The 20,920-nt window shown below is 34.9% G+C and overlaps 1 protein-coding gene across 1 annotated transcript in view; it reads left to right on the top strand.

Moving 5' to 3' along the window:
- Window positions 1-20,920, top strand: part of LOC123252835 (cadherin-10-like) — a 233,242-nt gene that overhangs the window by 196,184 nt on the left and 16,138 nt on the right. The window contains exons 8-9 of the mRNA XM_044682074.1: window positions 1,605-1,726; window positions 16,565-16,673. Of these exons, the coding sequence (XP_044538009.1) occupies window positions 1,605-1,726; window positions 16,565-16,673 (231 nt within the window). The remainder of the gene's footprint in view (window positions 1-1,604; window positions 1,727-16,564; window positions 16,674-20,920) is intronic.

Raw genomic sequence — 20,920 nt, 5'->3', positions numbered from 1 at the left:
CTTGGGGAAAAAAAGGTGATGAATAGGAATTGGTACAGAGGAAATGTCAAGGCTTAAAATCACAGGACCATAAATTTAGAGTTTGAAAGTACTGTAAAGAGGGTGGGAATCTGAGGTCCACAGAGGTTAATTAACTTGTCTGTGATCACACAGGTAATAAGTGATAGATTTGAGGTCTTAGATCCAAGTCTGTTTTCCTTCATAATTCTAATTCAAATCATGTTTGAGATGCTCTTGCAAATAACCACTCAGCTATTTAGCCCTAAGTATTAATGTCAGGCCATGCAAATTGAAAAGCTCAATGATTTTATCATTTTGGCAACAATATGTCTCTTTGAGATGCAGCAGAGCATAATATATATAAACAGTTGGCCTTGAAGGCTGTAAGAACTGAGTTCAAATACTGCCCCTGGAACATATTGGCAGTGTCTCTATGGGCAAGCTACTTTACCACTCAACTAAGCAAATCTCTTAGGAGTTTAATTTTCAGAGAAGTTGCCTGCCACCATTGAAATAGGAGTATACCAATGGCATCACAGTTCTAAGCCCTATCACTATACTTCCTTGAGGAGGGGTAAGCAGGGAATAGGCTAGCACAGTACAATTCCAGCTACTTAACAACTGTAAAAGTAATAACATGTTTTTTTGCTATTTTAGAATAACCTATTAGGAGGGTCTTAGAAACAGAAATGAATGAGTTCTGAAGGGGAGTCCTTGGCAGTGGAAAGCATACTGACTAAGAGGAGCCAGGCTCAGATGCTGTCACAAACAATTATTACCTATGTTACTGAGGGCAAGTCACTAAACCTTTCTAAACTTTAGATTAGCTCATTTTGTAAATGAGAAGGTTAAACTAGATGGCCTCTATTATTCCTTTATGCCTCTGATCCTCAGGCACTTAGATCTGCCTCCTTCTCATTTAATAAATGATTTCCAGAGAATTCCAGTGATTTGCCCAAAGTCACACAGTTAGTAAATTGCTAAATCCTTATTCAAATCCATGTGCTTTCTCTGCAATTAGATGATGTCCCAGAAGTCTTAGTGTAGTTTGAAACTTAAAGAGGTTAAACATGCACTAAGACTTCTCAATACCTTATATAGTATTCTTCCTCAATTATATCACACAGCCTCCCTATAATTAATGTTCAAAATAAGCAGATGCTTAGGTGACTACATGTGTTTTAACTAATGCCTAAAATAAATACTATATATATTCTACTTGGGTTTTCCCGTTCACATGCTGCCTTTGAACCTATATATTAAAAAAAATATGCTCACCATATTATCAGGTGATATATTTCCGATAGTTGCTTAAATGTATTTTTCAGGAGAATAATATAAGAATCCCAAAATAATTGAAATCATTGCTATTTAATTATTCCAACATGCTATTTTAATGTGTTACATTTTGCTGTATAATAATAGAGCAGAAACTATGTTTATTTGATTGTGAACATTCTAATTTTCACTTAATAACTAAAAACAAAAACTTAATTCTGGCACAGGGGACATTTCCCTGCCTTATCTCTACCACTGACATAGTCCTACTAGTGTCTATCTATTTCTATTCATAGTATATCAAAGTTTTCCTTTCCTTCCCCTAGACAACCCCAAAGAAACAACTCGTGTAGCGGTTTTTGTCAGAATTTTGGATGTCAATGACAATGCTCCACAATTTGCTGTGTTCTATGACACTTTTGTGTGTGAAAATGCAAGACCTGGACAAGTAAGTGACTCATAAATGTAACAAGCATAAAGATTTTTAGGTTTTTTTTATAAAAATAATAGCTCATTAATGGGGATATTCAGAGAGAAAATAAAAGGAGTGTAGAAGGAGAGTGAAAGACAAACAGACAGATGTAGAGAGACAAAGAAAGAGAGAGGGAGAAAAAGACAGATTTGTAAGGATTATGATAGAATTCCTAATTCCTTTTTATTGCTTCTTTAAATCTTGTGGAAGTTAGAGCTGCTTGCCACCACAAGACAGTGAGTGGGTAGGTACAAGCAATTTCCAAACTCTTTGAAAAGCAGAAGAAAATCCTTCTGGTTTTTCAGATAAATATAGAAAACCACTAGATGAAGAGGGTAAGTGAATGCAGTGGAAGACATAGAAAATTAAAGGATAGGAACAGATCCAAAGGGATAGAAAGAGATTCATTCAATTCCAGGATATAGAAATGGAATTAAAATATGGCTGTGTAGTGGTAAAAGAGGAATCAAACCTTAGATATGTGCATTAAATTTCAGAATTACAGCAACATGAAATTATCTAATGACATGTTTCTTTATAAAGCTCTTCCTACATCAGCTTTATGTATTTACTCCTAAAACCTTTGCTTCAGTAGACTCATTATGTTGTTTGAAAAGACTGAACGTATGAATCTGAATGAAATGCTCTTAATTGGTTTCAGCACTATCTTCACAGAAGGAAGCAGAATGTTATAAATAATAATTGGGAATCAAATTTATTTTTTTTCAAGAAAGAGAACCCATCACAGAACCACATTGTGTTTTGACATCATTTGATGGTCTTTATAAACATCAATGTCACTGTTACATTTTTATGCAAATTACATTACCCTATCTCTCAAATTCTTCCTATTGAATAATCAAACAAATTCAACAGTGCTTATACAGTTTTTGAAATGGTAAAATTGTGCCAACTGGATTTTAACTTTTTTTTCTTTCAAATGCTCTGGAAAACTGGAGTGCAGCTTACTTTTTTGCCTTATTTGGTTAACATTGTCTTGAAATCCTGAATACTATTCATAGGTCATTTTAATGACCCATAAGCCAAGTTTATATCTCAGTTTTTCCTCTTGAAGTTGTTCCCCATTCACATGTTTATTCCTTGAGTAAGATCACCCTTTTTTTAGGTGACCTTCCCAAAATGAGATTGCTTGAGAATTTAATCCCATATCTTAATTGTCTGCCTTTTTCATATGAGCAGATTAATTATTTTAGATTTACAGGCAAAAATAGAACATTAAAAGTGAATTGCCTATATATATTTTAGACAATCCCAGTTTAATAATAATAATAATAATTAACAATAATAGCTACCACTTATAAATATCTTTAAAGTTTGGAGAGCACATTACAAAACAAACATGTGAGCTCAGTACAGTTTTTTGCCCCATTTTATAAATGGGGAAGTGGATGAGTTAAGTGATTTGCTTAGTGGCACACTGCTAGTAAAAATATAAGGTGATATTTGAGCCCAGATTTTCATAATTACAAGTTTAACACTATCCATTGTGCCATCTATTTCCCTTATTATGACGCTAGTAGGTCTGATTCAAATAGCCCTAGAAACCAGATTATGCTATATTTGTGAGGTCCAAAAAGCTGTCGAAATGAAAGTCAGTCATTTGGCAAAAATTTATTAAGCATTTCTTCTTTGTCACGCACTGTATTACATATTTAATATTCTAAAACAAAATAGAACAAAAAAATCTACTAACAAATTCACAGTTTTTACTTTCAAAGACGGAACTTACATTCAAAGAAGAGAGAAAACAAGTAACTATATACAAATATGCATGCAAACAAATATACACATATACAGCAGATTTACAAATACATGCATATCTATATACATGAATGTGTGTATGCATGTATATGTATATATCTTGTTTTGTGAAGTTTATCTTCAATTTACTAAGTATATATTAAATATACTAATATATATGTATATATATGTCTATGTGCACATATATGTTATCTACCTAATTAGTTAGTAAATTAATGGTAATCCCCTAGGGAACATGCTAATAGTGATCAGTGGACAGCATGGAAAGGCTTCTCCAAGAGCATTTAATTTGAATTTTCTAAAAGGAAGCCAGAGAATCTAGGAATTAGAGGTAAGCAAAGAGAGTTTTCCAGGCACTGGAAAACAATCAGTGCAAATTCATAGTCAGGAGGAATGTTGTGTGAGAGAAAATGTCAAGTAGAAAGTGTATTTGGGAATAAAATATAAGATGACAAATAAAGTAGGAGGTTTCTCAGTTCAAAAGGACTTTACATGCCTAAAAGAACATTTTATTCATCTTGGAAGTAATAGAGAGTCACTAGATTTTATTGAGTATTAAGTTTGACATGATCATACAGTTTAGTAGAATATTGACTGAAGTGAAGAGAATTGAAAGAAGCAGACCAAGTAGTCTAGGCAAGAGATGATGAGACCCTTTACCAGGATGGCAACTTTGTGAGGGGAGATAAGAAGAAAATTGAGTAATGATGTGAAAAGTAGGAACAAGAAGAATTCACAACAGAATAGAATAGATAAATGTGATGAGTGTAAGGGAGAAGAAGAGAAGGATGATGATACTTGGGGGTTGTGTGTCTGGGTGATTGACAGGGTGATGGTACTCTTGACAGTAATAAGAACGATGGAAAAAGAGAAGGAATTGGTGGGTGGCAGCGGGGGCAAGAGAGAATGAATTCTGTTTTGGACATGTTGAATTTTCAGTATCTAAAAATATACATTATGAAATGTCAAAAAGGCAGTTGATGATATGAGACTAGAGTTCAGTAGAGAGATGGAATCTCGATGAATTGATCTGAGAACAATGTGTTTAAAGATGATAACTGAACCCACAGAAGCTGATGAAATCACCAAGCAAAATAGTACAAAGGGAAAAGAGAAGTTCTAAGACAAAGCCTTGGGGGAAGTTAACTTTCAGTCAGCATAAGTTGGACAAAGACCTAGAAAAGGAGACTAAAAAGGAGCAATCAAATAAGAAGGAGAAAAAGTAGTGATTAGTGTCATGAAGACATAGAAAAGATTTTTTCCCTGAGAAGAGAATGAGAAGGGTCACAATCTGTAGAAGTCAAGAAGGCTGAGGCTTGAGAAAAGATTTTATTATTTAAAAGTTGGTTGGTAACTTTGGAGAGAACAATTTCAACTGAATAATTAAGTTAGAATTTTTGAACATATTTAATAATGTTTTTAATTTGTGTAATTTCTAGAGAAAGGCAAACTTTTAAAAATAGACTTTTTAAATATGTTTGCAATGGCTAGTACTCAAATAAACTCCATTTTGATTAGAGAGATGGCACTCATTTGACAGTATGCCTCTCAATGAAAATATAATGCAAATATATGTAAAATAAATTTCATCTTGAACAATTACATCAGAGTAGCTTTGATTAATTAATTGAATGCTATATAATTTTATAAGCTGATCATCAATTTATAACAATTGTAATTATAATAACTATTCAAAAGTAGTAATAGAGACATAAAATAAGACAAATGTACCCCTAGAATTTTTTCCAGGGTCCTGAAAGATATCCTATGTATATTCCAAACAGAAGGAATCCATGCAGATGGTCAGATTCTCTGAATCCTCCTATTTGCTGATGACATTGTACTAATTGCACTGATTTCTAGAATACCAAATAGTTTTTTCTTGGAAATTGTTAAAATTCAAATTAGACCAGCTTAATTATTTACAGTGAGAACAGTGGGGAGGGGTACAGAAAAAAAATTTGGTCCAGATTTCAACTTGTAGAATAGGATTGTTCCATTAGTATTTACATCTCAGATAGTTCCTGCAGATGGACAGTGAACTTGGCTTGGAATAGAATAGGAGGCAGGGACTAGACTGAATTATATCCAGGAAGACAAATAGTGCTTTCAATTATCCTAACATGCTTGCTGCCATATAGTATCATTCAACATATTAACGCCAATGATTTTTTAGTTTATACTATCTGACAGCAAATCTTGGAAAATTGCTGCCAGAAGAACGTATTTTTCAGGTGACTCTGGGTAATGAAATGCATACACACACACACACACACACACACACACACACACAATGGATCTAAGTAAACTGAAACACCTTTTTCAGTGAAGTATTCAAAAGAAAACATCATCTTGTACTTAAGATAAGAGAAAGAATTGGCCAAAAAAGCAAGCCTGGGAGATCACAATTTAAGTGTTTAATTTGCTTGTTGGAACATCTAAAATATTATAAGAACCAAAGGAAATCATTGCTCCAAATTAATTCACCACTAATTTATTCTGTTTGCTACATGCTGGAATACCAATTTACAAGAAAAAACAGCAGGGTGCCTACAGAGCTGGATTTACTCTTCATGTATAGAAAAAGAAGAAGCCATTCAAAGGGGAAATAGGAAGTCTTAGATACTTGTGCAATTTCCTCCCTGGAGGTCTCCAAGTAAAGACTGGATTCCACTTGAGATATTTTAGAATAGATTCTTATTCAGGTTCTTGCAGAATGATTGTAGTTGGACTCAAGTTATCTTTTAAATATGAGCTAGCTCAGCCATCTGGGGCCACATGAACTTTCTGAATTATTGAAAACTAAGGTCTCATAAGCACCATCGATTGTTTTAGAATCTTAATTTTACAAATAGATTTAACAATCTGACTAAGACATTAATATACATTGTATATAGTAAACTGAACTACTTGATTTCCATTTTTTCTCCCTACCTTTTAAATTATCTACACTTAATTTAAATTTTAAAAAATCCATCCTTATTTTAAATATAACTCACAATGACAACATTCCTTTTTTTATTGTTACATTGGTTTTCTCATCTACCATTTTCCCACTACCAGCTTCTTTTTATGGTTTGAACAAGCTGTTCCTCCAGTAAAATCTCATCTTCTAATCTTTTTTTGAAGTATGCATGGAAAACAAGTAGCACCTTTGTTTTAATCAAGTGTGTATGACTCCTGTCATTAAATATACATATATATGTGTATATATATATATGTATAATTTATGGATATAAAGGCATTTGTCTGTAATTTAAAGTCTTCAAAATTTGAATGGAAAATGATAGCATGGTATACATGGATAGATCTACATCCTGAAAGTCAAGAAGACTTTATTGTCCATATTATCCTGTAACTTCTCACTTATAGAATACGTTGCAGAGAAAATAACAAACTGAATTAATACAGAGTACCTCCTCATTAGGAGTTCTCTATACCAATGAAACTGTAAGCCCCCACCAAAAATGATTACCTGAGGCACAGAGGTCTGGAATGATGCCCCCACAGTCACCCAGATAGTATATATGAATGGAAAGATTTTAATCCAAGCCTGTTAGTTTCATAAGTAATCTTCTGCCTCCTCTGCTATAAGGCATCTCTTTGTACTGATATTGTTACGGTTATATGTCCTGGAATGAATGCTACATGCAGTATCTTTATTATGTGGTCTATAGTCATTCTATACATCATTATTGTTAATATACCACAACCTGCTTAGAGATATGTATCTCTCCTTTGCCTTTTGAAAAATGCACTCTTTAAAATTCTTTAAAAATCATGGTGTTCCCCTGAAGTCATAAAACATCACTAGGAAAATGTTGATGTTGCCAAGATTAGTCTTTTGCATTAGGGAGCATTAAAAAACTGCTATTATGCACTTTGGAAGAAAGCTTTTAAGTTAGTTTTCCATAGTCATTTGTTTTGGGGAATGTTGTTTTTAATCAACCAACAAAAGATACAGTAGGATGGAGAATTCTTTATACCTCTCAATAGTGTGACTATGAATACAGAATCTTTTGCAGAGAATCTTCTACCATTGCCTAAATATTCTTCTTTCATATCTTTTTTATTATTATTAAAGGAAAACACCCACATTTGCATAAACCATTCTCACAAAGGTTTTCTTGATATGAGAAAGTAGGCCTCTCATTGAAGTCCTATTCTAATATCTCTTTGTGGCATTGGAGTCCACCTGGCTTCTTGAAGACTGAAAGTAGAACTAAAGCTGTGCCAGTTTATACTAAATAGGAAAGATCTTAAGCATAGGCTCATCAACCTGACTCTGAAGGATAAGCTCTGATTTAAATTTTTTCTAAGTTCAGAGAATCTCATCACCAAAATTGTAGTAGACAGCACAGATGCATTTTAAATTGAATATTATTTTAAATGCACAAGCATTATTTGAACTGTGTGTGGTTCCCTGAAGAGAAAAAGAATCAAAGATGATGTCTCAGTAATGTTTACCCATCTGGTTAATTTATTTTGGAATACTTACGTTAATCTGTGATTTTATCAATGTGGATATTCACTCCAAAAGTGCAAAATTTGTGAATTGAGAGGGGACTCAAGAGTCATATAGTGCAAACAATACATAAAAGGAATCCTTACTAAAACATAACCAACAAATGGCCACACAGCCTTAGCTTAAAGATTTCCAAGAGAGGAAACCCATCATTTTTCCTGTTTTTCTTACTAACTTTTCCAAGTTATAGATCAATACAATTTTTAATAATCAATTTTTGACATATTGTAATCTATGTTCTCTCCCTCCTGCCTCATCCCTCTGCCTTTCCCAAGAAGGCAGATAATATGATACAGGTTAAACACATGTTAACATCCAATACATATTTTCATATTTGTCTTGTCAAATAAAACACACATTGTTTACACCAGAGAAAAATTCAAGAAGGAAATAAAGTGAAGAATGATATGCTTCAATCTGCATTATTTTCTTCTTTCCTCAGAGGTGGATGGTCTTTTTCATTATGAGCCCTTTGGGGTTTTCCTGGATACTTGCCTTGTTGATAATAGTTAAGTCATTCACATCATTTTACACTATTGTTGTTCCTGTGTTCAACATTCTGCTTCTGCTTATTTCACTTTGCATTATTTCATTGTCTTTCCAGGTTTTTGTGCTTATATTGTTTGTCATTTCTTGGGACACAATAATATTCCATTACAATCATACAACATCTTGCTCAGACATTCCCCAATTGATGGACATCCCTTCAGTTTCCAGTTCTTTTCCACTACAAAAAGAGCTGCTATAAATATTTTATTGTAAAAGTAGGTCCTTTTCCCTTCTCTTAGATCTCTTTGGGATAACAGACCTAAAAATAGTATTGCTGGGTCACAGGAAATGCATACCCTGATGGCCCTTTGGGCATGGTTCCAGATTGCTCTCCAGAATAGTTGTATCAGTTCATGGATCCACCAACAATGTATTTATGGGCCAGTTTTCTGACATCCCCACCAACATTTATCATTTTCTTTTTTTGTCATGTTAAACAGTCTGATGGGCATGAGGAGGTACCTCAGAGTTCTTTTAGAAACATATTTTAGAAAAACATCTTTTGGAAACATATCACTTTTGAGGAAGCTCATTTCAACTCACTCTTGTCTGCCTATCCTGTGTTACTATGCCCACAATCTCACACAAATTAAGAACAAATCATATACCTAATATTTTGTGACTCTTTCCCTAATACTCTTGCTATTATGAGAATACCAAGGAAACATGTAAAGTCCTCACTTTCACCATATGCCCAATTCACCTTTTTTTACCATATAAGCCTGATGACTTTGATTCTCCGCTTCTCCTTTATAATTTCTTGTTTATGTTGTCTTCAATTCTGTCCATCTTCCTATCCCAAACCCTGAACAATTGCTTTTCCATCAATTCAATCATTGGGTTGTAATAGGGAAATGTCCTAGAGGGATGATACAACCCCCCTAGGAACTCTCCAGGGCCAGTAAAGCACAAAGCCCTTGGCTTATAAAAAACACAATTTATTTTATAGAGGGATTAAGTAAAAATGGTAGGAAAAACACTAACAATCATAGAAACTAAACTCCAATGAAACTTCTATGTCTCCTGCAAAAGGAGAGTCTTCTGTTTCTTCTCTGGGCCCTGCCTACAACTCCCTGATATTACCTAAAAAATCCCAATGCTATCTGACTCTAACCTGAGCTATCCAGTAGAGATTAACAAAAAAGGAAAGGGAAAAGCCTGGGTTTGGCTGCCCTAAGTAACCCAAAGTCCCAGATTAAAATCTCTAGATTATATTGGCCAAAGAGGATTTTTGAAAATCGTTTCTGGCAGATGATCTCTATACTCAGGATAACAGTTTTCTCCAAAGCAGATCTTCAACCTAGGAGTCAAATAACCTCTCCATGAAATTATGACTATCTAAGGAGACTCTCTCAGAGCAAAACCTCCTTTCAGCTTGATGAAAAAGCAAGGCAGATTGTAAAACCTCATTCTAGATCAGTTGAAATCCAAGAAGGAAATAGTGACAGTTTCAAACAGTCACCCTCCCATAATTCCTTCCTCCTTCCCAGAATACTCTCCCAGGGCTTATATCAAAATTTCCTTCTTTTAGCTACTCCCTGAAATCATTCTATCCCTAGCTTATTTCTACATGGTTACAAAAGCAAGTAATGTGTTTAAACATTGACATACATCAAATTTAAAATAATATCCATCAACTTGAAGATAATTTGATCTTTAGTGAACTCATGAGAACCTTTGGTGGAATACCAGAAACAAGCCATATCACAAAATAAATGAACTGATTTGGCTTGTTAAGATTTTTTAAAAATAGAAATTATTAATTAAACTATTTCATTTTTTCTAAATATTTATATATACATACGTGTATATATGTAATATATTTCCATGTATAGAATAATTTGATTATTATAATAATGTGATATTATAATAAAATAATGTATATTTTCCAGTCCTCCATTCAGTTTCATTATATTGAATATATAAATATATTATATTTCATACATATGCATATATATATATATATTTCTTTGTGTGTGTCTTTCATGTTAATAAAATTTCCATGATAAAAGTTGGAGACTTGTGGGCAACATATTTTTTAATGAACACAAGATTGAGAATTTCATTTTTTGCTTGCATTTAAACCCTCAGCTCCCCTACTGTTAAAATATCCTTTAGACACCATTCTCATTATGAGAAAATTGTTTATACTCTGAATTTTCTCAGGTTTTTTTTTCTCCCAATCCATTCTTGCCTATATTCATGACCAAGGACATTAAAAAAAGCCATTTGTAAAAGATACTTCCACTTCTCTAGTCTCAATTTCTTCTTATCTCTACATTCTGGCTTCTGAATTCATTATTTAACTGCAACTGCTCTCCCTAAAGTTATCGATGATCTCATAACTTCCAAATTTAATGGGCTCTTTTCAATTCCTATCATTCCTGACCTCTTTGTAGCTTTAGATTTTGTCAATCACCCTCTTCTTCTTAATACCATTTTCTCTCTAGACTCAGATACTGCTCTCTCCTGGTTCTCCTCCTATCTGTCTAATCTTCAGACTTGTTTGCTCCATTTTCATCCACTTCACATTTCTAATCATGGCTATCTTTCGCTTTCTTCTTTCCCTCTATACGTTTACTTGGTGATCTCTTTAGCTCCCATGGATTCAGCTATCATCTCTATGCTGATGATCCTCAAATTTATTTATCTAGTCTTAACTGTTCTGCTGACCTTAGTCTCTCATTTGCATTTTTCTAGTAGACATCTCAAATTGAATATTCTGGAGAAATCTTAAACTTACCATATCCAAAACCGAATTTGTAATTCCTCTCACCCCACCTGCCAATGAAAATCTACCCCCCCTTCCAAACTTCCCTATGATTACTAAGGCCACCACAATCCAACTAGTTCTTCTAGGCTTACAACATAGGTGTCATCCTCAGGTCCTTATTATCTCACCACCTATATCTAATCTGTTACCAAGATCTCTTAATCATACCTTTATCACATCCCTTGCATGTCCAATTCTCACCTATCCAATGTTACTACCTTCGTATGGGCCATCATCACCTCATGCCTAACTATTATTATAATCTACTATGTATCTTCCTGTCACAAGCCCCAGTCCATCCTGTACTCAGCTGCCAGTGATCTTCCAAAAGGGCAAGTTGTACTCTACCACCCTCCTTGTAATATAGAGTCCAGTGGCCTCCAGTTCCTGCTGGATCAAATATAAAATCATCTTGTATTCAAAAGCCTTCATAAAGTAACGCAACATTTCCCAATTTTCCTGTCTTCTTACGTCTAACACCCTCACCATCTTCCACTAGTACTGTTGGATCTAGTAACACTAGATTCCCTGCTATGCCCCCCAACAATACACACCATCTCTGATACCAGATGATTTCACTGGCAATCCCTCATGGAGTAAATGTTATCCCTCTTCATTGCTTCTTCCTAGCTTTCCTGGCTTCCTTTAAGTTTGAATTAAAATCTTGTCTTCCAAAGGGAGCTTTACCAGTTCCTCTAAATTCTATCCCCCCATTGTTAATTTCCTATTTATCCTGTATGTTGTATACTGTACATTGCTTGTTTGTATATATTTGTTTGTTCATCATCTTTTCTATTATATCACAAGCCTCTTGAAAGCAAGGACTATTTTTTGTCCCTTTTTGGAATCCCTATTCCTAAACAATGTCTAGCACAAAGGAAAGCTTTTTTTTAAATAAATGTTTGATGACTGACTTTTTTCCTAGACCAATGTAAAAGAAAGTATAAAATAAAATCCTAGTTATAAAAATATGTAAATTAAAATCCTAGTCATAGAAATCACCTAGACATCTGAAACTGTTTACTCTTACAATACTCACTTTTTGCTAAAGTAGAGAAAAGTGGATATACCCATTCTATTAAAATAAAAATATCAAACTAAAATACAACTTTAAGTTTAAGTATTGATTGATTGACCCAGAGCTAGAAATCTGATTCAATGTCACTATAAAAATAAAATAAACCTACAGTGGGGGAGACAGGGAGGGTGGAGCCAAGATGATGGTGTAAAGCAATGATGGTCAAACTACAGCCTGAGGGCCAGATGTGGTCCCCCTGAAATGTTCTATCCATCCATATGACATTATTCCTTATCTGAGGAATACAATGAGTAGGATACAATACAAAGAAACTTTGAAAAAGTTGCCTTAGAAACAGACTGACAGATGATCATTTCCTTTCCTTTGACCCCCTCTTTAAAAAGTTTGCCCATCACTGGCATAAAGAAGCTCAGAGTTACCATGAGAATTATCTCCAACCAATATTAAAATTATGCCACAAAATGAATAAATGAATACAGGAGTGAAAGAACCAAAAAGAAAGCAGAGTGAAACAACTTTCAAGAAAAGAAAAAACTAAAACGTAGACAGAGAACATCTGGGGCACTGGGGAGAGAGGAGAGCACAGGCAGCAAGCCTATAGCAAGGAATGAAGAGTAGGCCAAGAGCAAGCCACACACTCCCACCCCACGTCTGCTGTTCCAGGTTTGGAACCTAAACTCAAGTCAACATTCAGACAAACAACTTGCCTCAGCCCAATAGAGTTCCAACCAACCCATATCCCTTGAAATTCCAAACCTGTGGAGAAGTCCTGAATCCCAGCCCAAGGAGCTTTGTGCTGAAGCAAGCCAATCTGTGTGGGCCCAGAAAGAAGCCAGGAGTCCCAGTCTGGACCTGTGGTGAGGACACAGATCCCAGTCTGTGGTAGTTGCTAGACCCAAAGGGGTCACAGATATTTTTGCCAAAAGTTCATGGTTGAAATCTACAATAAGGCAATCAACTGTGCCCCATTAGTTCAAGCATACAGTGAAACCAAAAACTTACACCTAAGTCCTATGCTAGAATTTGAGCAGTCCCTGACCTGATCTGCATCAGAGTAAGACCAAAAGCTTATGCCTAAGTCTGAGGCAAGTCTTTAAGCTATCAATATCTCAATGGTTAATTGAATCAGCTGTGGGAGGAGGCCTTCATTTCTCCAAGCTCTCAGGCCATCATGCCATCTTGGAAAAACTGAAACTGGCAGAAACCCAGAAAAAATGCTAAGGGCAGCATCAAGGAAGAACTGAAGTTTAAGACCCAAACCTCTCAGAGAACAGAGCCTACCATAAAAAGGTAGGATAGGGAAGTGGTGTCATTATGGTCACTTGAAGAAGCAAAAATTGAGTCCTTTGTGAAAACCTTACACCACCAATCAAAAAAAAAGTTCTTCTAGGGGTAAAGAAAACCAAATAGAGCATCAGAACAGAGCTGGGGGACCATCCTGTTGGATTCAACTTAAAAGGTACACAGAAAGGTTTGAATTCTCAGGGTTTAAGAAAAAGGAGGAAGGTACCGGGACCCCTCCCCCACCTACTGTGCTGAGACTTGGGTGGTTGCTGGGATCTTGGGTCAAGGGTTCCAGCCAGGAGGGAGTGTTATACCACAGCTACACAAGGCTCAGGGCTCTGACCACAGCCTGCAGACAGGCAATTGGAGGAGAGGGGAAGAAAGGAGGGCAGCCTGGTCTTAGCCTTTAGCCACCACTCTCCATCTTGGGTCTCTGCTTCTGGAAGTTTGCCCTGAGGGCATATCTAGCTCTGCAGATCAGCTCAGCCAGACTTCATCCCACCTATCAATAGTACAGATAAGAAGCCTTCAGAGGGCAGGGAAACTCAAACTCCAACACTCCTCCCCCACATACTGTGCTGAGACTCCTGATAAGTATCCAACTGGCTAGAATCCCAGGGCAAAGGCTGAAACTGCAACAGAGTACCTTGGTACCACTATAGGAAGCTCAGGGTTATGACATGGTAGCTGGCAGGGAGGTGGCTGGAAGAAAGGAACAGAGAGAAGGACACAAATAACTACCTCCAGCCTCCACACCTGCACTTACACCTTCAACTTCTTCTGGCAGCTGGAGAAGATCTGATCTCAGGGCTCATTAATACTCCATCAGCCTAATCTAGTTAATCAGCAGAGCAGAGAAGAAGCCCCTTCAGGACAGAATATCCCAAGCCCACAGTTCTAGCAAATGAACTGAGGAGCAAGATTGCAGTCAATGACTAAGGAGAAAGAAGGAAAAAAATGAGTTAAAATAAAGAGAAAAAAGAATTACATTTACATTTGACAGCTTCTGTTCAAGTAATGAACAAAGAAAAAGGTAGGAAAAATTAGCAGACAACAAAAAATCACCTAACTCTAAAGAATTTCTATGGAGTCAAAGAGCAAGGTACAGACACAGAAGGGGACAGTGAAAGTAAAGGAAATACAGGCAAAGGCCAAAAGAAAATTATATATTGCATACAAATTCTGGAAGAGCCCCCAAATACTTCCAAAACCAAATAAGAGCAGCAAAGGAAATTGGGGAAGAGAAATGAAAGCAATGCAAGAAGAAATTGACCAAATGAAAAAGGAGATCCAAAAGCTGACAAAGGAAAGTCAAGTCTTAAAAATGAGATTTGAGCAAATAAAAACTAATGTTTTCATGAGAAATCAAGAAACAATAAAACACATTCAAAAGGATGGGGAAAAAACAGAAGAAAACATGAAGTATCTTGCTGAAAAAACAATCAAACTGGAAAACAGATTCAGGAGAGATAATTTAAAAATTATTGGACTACATAAAAGCCATGGCCAAAAATAAAAAAAAAATCTTGGACATCATAATACAAGAAATTATCAAAGAAAACTGTTCATATTTTCTAGAATAAGAAAAAACTGAAATTGAAAGAATCCACAAATCACCTCTGGAAAGTAATCCTCAAATGACAACTTCTAGGAATATAATAGCTAAATTTCAGAGCCCCCAAGTCAAGGAGAAAATATTGCAAGCAGCCAGAAAGAAACAATTCAAATACCATAGAGCTACAATCAGGACTATGCAGGACCTAGAGGCATCTACATTAAAAGATTGGAAGTTATAAAATATGATATTCAGGAAGGTGAAAGATCTATGTTTACAATGCTGAATCACCTGTCCAGCAGAACTGAAGACATTCTTTTAGGGGGGAAATGAACATGTAATAAGATAGAAGATTTTCAAGCATTCATGGGGAATAAGCCAGACCTAAAAAATGTTTTTGAAATCCAAATACGAGACCCATGAGGAGCCTAAAAAGTTGACTTTAGGGTGAAAGTCTTCATGGGAGTCACTGAAATGCCATCACGGTCCCTGCAACTTCTTTGGCCTAAACCCCTGGGATATGCCTATAGCCAATACTCCTCTCTTTCTCCTTAGGAAAGGTAGGGGAAATCTATACCTCTTTCTAGCTTTTTAGAAACTACAGAAGACAGACCATCTCCCATTCTCCCTAGAAAATTGGAGGAGGGTAAATGGCATAAGATCCCATGTTTCTCTTGGACTTCCCAAACTCCAGAAGCATTTCAGGTCAAAAAGAAAACAAGAAAATTCCTTTGCTTCCTTGCATTTTTGTAGTGCTAAGGAAAATGTGACCCTGGGCGTCACAGACCAATGGTAAGGAAAGACCCTTGAGAGAAACATTCCCCTTGGATTCTCCCCTAGATTTTGAGATGGACATAGACATACATCTCCTGGTTGTGCTCTGATACTATTAGGCTATATTTAAGACATCTACTTGTGCCCTAAACTATTCCCAGTCACCCCCTGTGTCTTTTGGACACAAAACTTTACTCTATCTAGTAAGATAACAACACTTTTCCCTTATTCCCTGAAACCTCATTCTATCTCCTCATCCCTGGTCTCATAGCCCTTCTTGTGTAAAAGGTATAAGAAGCTCAGAATCAATTTCCTCTACAAGGCAATTTTTACTATTGCACCTGTTTCCTGACCCTTGAACATTATTTCCAAATAATTAATTCCTCTTTTTATTTTCAGACTAAAAAATCAGCAAACAAAAACAACAAAACTACAGTGATGGAAAGTGGGGACTGAAGAGATATTGCATCTAAACTATCCAATTACCTGTATGGCAGAATCAAGTTTTAATGTGCATTTTCTTTTCTCTGCAGCTAATACAGACTATAAGTGCAGTGGATAAAGACGATCCCTTAGGTGGACAGAAATTTTTCTTCAGTCTAGCTGCTGTAAATCCAAACTTCACAGTCCAGGATAATGAAGGTATATTTCACATCTAATAATTTAAAGAATTTCTTATAAAGAATTATGTATAAAGATTATGTTGCATATAGTTTAAAAAATCTCAAGGAAGTATGCTTTACAAGTAAATTTATATCCATTGTATTGAGTGGCTGACTAGGCTGTCAACTCTTTAACTTTTTTGAAAGTCATGAACACCTTCCAACACACAAGACCAATAAAATGCCACCCCACCCACCCACATGTGTACATAAACACCAAGCATCTTTATATAAGGGTACATAAAAGATTAAAATAACTGAGAAAGTACAAGGAAGCAAAAAGATTGCCCAAAATGTGATATAATTGTTTGTTTCTTTAATCTCAATAAAAGAAGATTCTGGTTAACTGTTAAAGACTATCAAAGTTGAGCTCTAAATCATCCCAAGAAAATTTACGTGAAGGTAATGCAGAAGTACAAAGAAAATAGAGAGAAGGAATAAAAAAGGAGAGAAATGGATAAATGGAGAAAAGAAAAAGAAAATAGGACAAATATTATAGAGCAGAATTAGTCATGGGGTTATAGAAAAGCAGACCCATGTAAAATAATCCAAAATGACATTTAAGAGTAGAGACATATGTGAAGATAGAGACAAGGGAAGCATTACTTAGAGTAGCAACACAGCCTAAGCAGCCCTACACATTCACCACTAAATAAGCCCTGAAGCTGTAAAATAATTTTATCCTCGGACATCAATTTATTTCTATGATGCTTATCTTGTAAAGTCAAGAAAAGATAAATGTTTAGTGTACTATATATGTAAAAACAAGAAAATATGTGGTATGTTTTAGAAAGCATTTTATCAAAAATACATATTTTAAGTTTAGAAACTTAAAGGTTTGAATGTAACTTATTTGGAAAATTCACTCATCATAACACCTTACCCATACATTCAGGATAACTAAGGTACTATTGAATTTTATAATTTTTCTTTGCTTATTTTAAGTTATGTAGACTCTTTTTGAGTCAATAATATAGTGTTAAAGGTGGTTTTCATTATTCAATAAGCATTCAGATTATTTATTTATTTTGTGATAGGTCCTGTGAGAGGACATAAATAAGATTTGACAGTTCATTATTTCAAGGAATTTATAATCTAGGTGGAGGAATTTTAAAGAATGTGAATAAGTAATTTTATATAAGGAAGTATATAACAAACAAAGTAAGAGAATGACAAAAAATAATTTAAGAATTATGAGAAATAATTCTGGCAGGCACAAAAATAGAAAGTGTTATGAAAGAGGTAATAATTCAGATCCTAGAAGAATAGCTAGGATATCAACAGGTAGAAATGTTAGGTTGCAGAATATCAGGCATGACACAGGAGAGTTCATGACTTAAAAAAATCAACATTCAGAGAGTATTTCAGTTTATTTTTGACTACAGGAGATGTGTAGGAAAGTAAAAGCAGTTAAAAACAGGGAAGAGGAATTTTTATCAGAGAAGGAAGTATCTCTCATAGCATAAGAAAGAGCCTGAACTATATTTGGTAAGCAGTCATAAACAGCTGAAGTCTTTGGAGCAAGGGACTCATTTTTATGCCAGTTGGTTACATGAAGAAGACATTAAAGGTATAAAGCTCGGTTAGTTGAGGAAAATAAAATAAGGCCAAGGATCACATATGATGGTGGCAATGACAATGGACAGGAAAGAGCTGAGTTACTTTCAGAATCTCCTTCAAGAAACCTCTGCCTCATGCCACTACCATTTACAGTCTAAAATCATGATAGGTAATATGATATAATGAGAAAGCACTGCTCAAATGCATAAGCCTTTCTTAATTTCAATTATTTTTCCATTAGAAAAAAAAGTTAAACTACTTTTTTCAATTACAATTCAATGATTTTTTCCTTGATCATTTATCATTTGCTGTGAGAAATGCCAACAAAGATAAAAGGGCAATTAAGTCAATTAATAAAGGCAATTAATTTTCTCTCAATGAAACTTACAAGTTAGGAGGTCAGAATAATAATTACAATGCAAGACATGAACATGGTCAATACATAGGAAAGATACAGAATGAAGTGTGATCATGAAGTGGGCATCTATCAATCTATTTATCTTTCTATCCATTCTCCTTTCCTAAGAAAAATGAAATGGTATTCCTGATGTACTCCACCACACTCAGGCTACATCTGGAATGTTTGTTTCAACTTAGGACAATATATTTTAGTAAGAAGATTGAAAATCTAAAGGGAATCCATAGTAAAGTCAACAGGTTAGTGAAGGACTCTAAAAACCCTTCATATCAAGTGAAATATTGGCCTATTTAAGAATTGAAGAAACATTCAAAGAATTTCTACACTTCCTGAAATTGAATTTGTAAAAAAAAAAAAAGCCATTCTTTTTTAACTTTTTGACAAATTTAGACAATGGAGAAACGGCTAGCATGTTCATGTTATAAATTGCAGAAATACTGACCTATGTTTAGAATAGGTGAAGCAGAAACTATAATTAATTTTATAATAATCAGTGAGTTGCCAATGTCAATACTATAAAGTGAAAAGAACCAAACTGATTCTCACTCAGCTTTTTGAATGACTAGGATATTGATTTATTTTTTATTTCTTTGATTTTTAATGATTCTGAGCAAATAACAAATGTTTAGTATTGGCAGGAGCAAGATTATACACAATTAACAAACATTTAATAAACATACAGGCATTGGGATTTCAATAAAAAATGAAACATTATTTACTATTAGTTGAAATAACTTAATTTTTAGAAATACCATAATTTGTTACTGTTCAGTCTAAGCTCTATTTAGTAAACCTCATGATTCCACTGATCTCTTTAGCTCTATAAATTTCCTCTCATTGATGATTAAGGAAATTGGGCTTAAGAAATATACAATTGATCTACCAAAGCTGCACATATATTGTAAAAAATAGCCCAAGAAGTTTTCAGATAACAGTAGAACAGTATTCTCAATCTAGAAAGGGGCATTCACAATCCCCTTTAATTACCTGTCTACTAAAGGTAATATAGAGAACTGGAATTTAATAGATAACTCAAGAACTTCTCCAGCTAAAGTAGACAATTTGGCATGGTTTATTGCAAAATGGATGTGGGTAAGAAGTCCATATAATAAGCAAATAATATAACATGTTAACATGTGTCAAATTCATGATTCATGTTTACTTGAAGAATTTTCAAGGTAATGCCCATAGCTTAAACATCCCAATAATAATTATGTTACTAGCTTTCTTAAAGATACCTCTGAACTTCTTAACCAATTTCCCTATTCATCCTTGAATACTGGGACACCAGTTACTGAACATTCACACTCTTTCCTGCCTTTAAGAGAACAGAAATAAGCCACAGGCATAGGCATTAAATCCATTTCATGATGATTTTTAAACTGCTTATTTTGACACTAACTTGAATCACAGTAGCATTTAACTTGTATCTTAATTAACTCAAAGACATTGCCAAGTTACAGAAGATACTTTAATTTTTAATTATGTTAGTATTTATAACCACATAAAGTATCAAGGAATGCATAAAAAACATTTTCCAGAAATATATTCTTAAGTTTCCTTGAGATTCCTCTGAAGTTTATATGGAGAATGTCTATTCTCTGATATATTTGGTTATCAGATTTCTAAACCACAAATATATATATCAAGATTCTGTCAGCACCTTTATGGAGAGGTTGCAATTTTGATAATCTAATTCCCTGATTCAAAGATCCCAACACAATATTTATTGTTTGCTTGAAAACGTAGAGGGATTTAATCTCTTCTAAGTTCTTAGAGCCTACTTTTTTTAACATTTATTAATATTCATTTTTAACATGGTTACATGATTCATGCTCCTCCTTTCCCCTTCAACCCCCACCCCCGCACTCCCCTCACCCATGGCCGTTGCACATTTCCACTAGTTTTGTCATGTGTCCTTGATCAAGACCAATTTCCAAATTGTTGGTAGTTGCATTGGTGTGGTAGTTTCGAGTCCACACCCTCAATCATGTCCACCCCGACCCATGCATTCAAGCAGTTGTTTTTCTTATATGTTTCCTCTCCTGCAGTCCTTCCTCTGAATGTGGGTAGCTTTCTTTACCATAAATCCCTCAGAATTGTCCTAGGTCATTGTATTGCTGCTGGTACAGAGGTCCATTACATTCAATTTTACCACAGTATATCAGTCTCTGTGTATAGAGTTCTTCTGGCTCTGCTCCTTTCGCTCTGCATCAGTTCCCGGAGGTCTCTCCAGTTCGCCTGGAACT

This window comes from Gracilinanus agilis, chromosome 1 (assembly GCF_016433145.1).
Source record: "Gracilinanus agilis isolate LMUSP501 chromosome 1, AgileGrace, whole genome shotgun sequence".
Lineage (NCBI taxonomy): Eukaryota > Metazoa > Chordata > Mammalia > Didelphimorphia > Didelphidae > Gracilinanus > Gracilinanus agilis.
The sequence above is the reverse complement of the archived record's forward strand: the minus strand, read 5'-3'. Positions and strand labels throughout refer to the sequence as shown.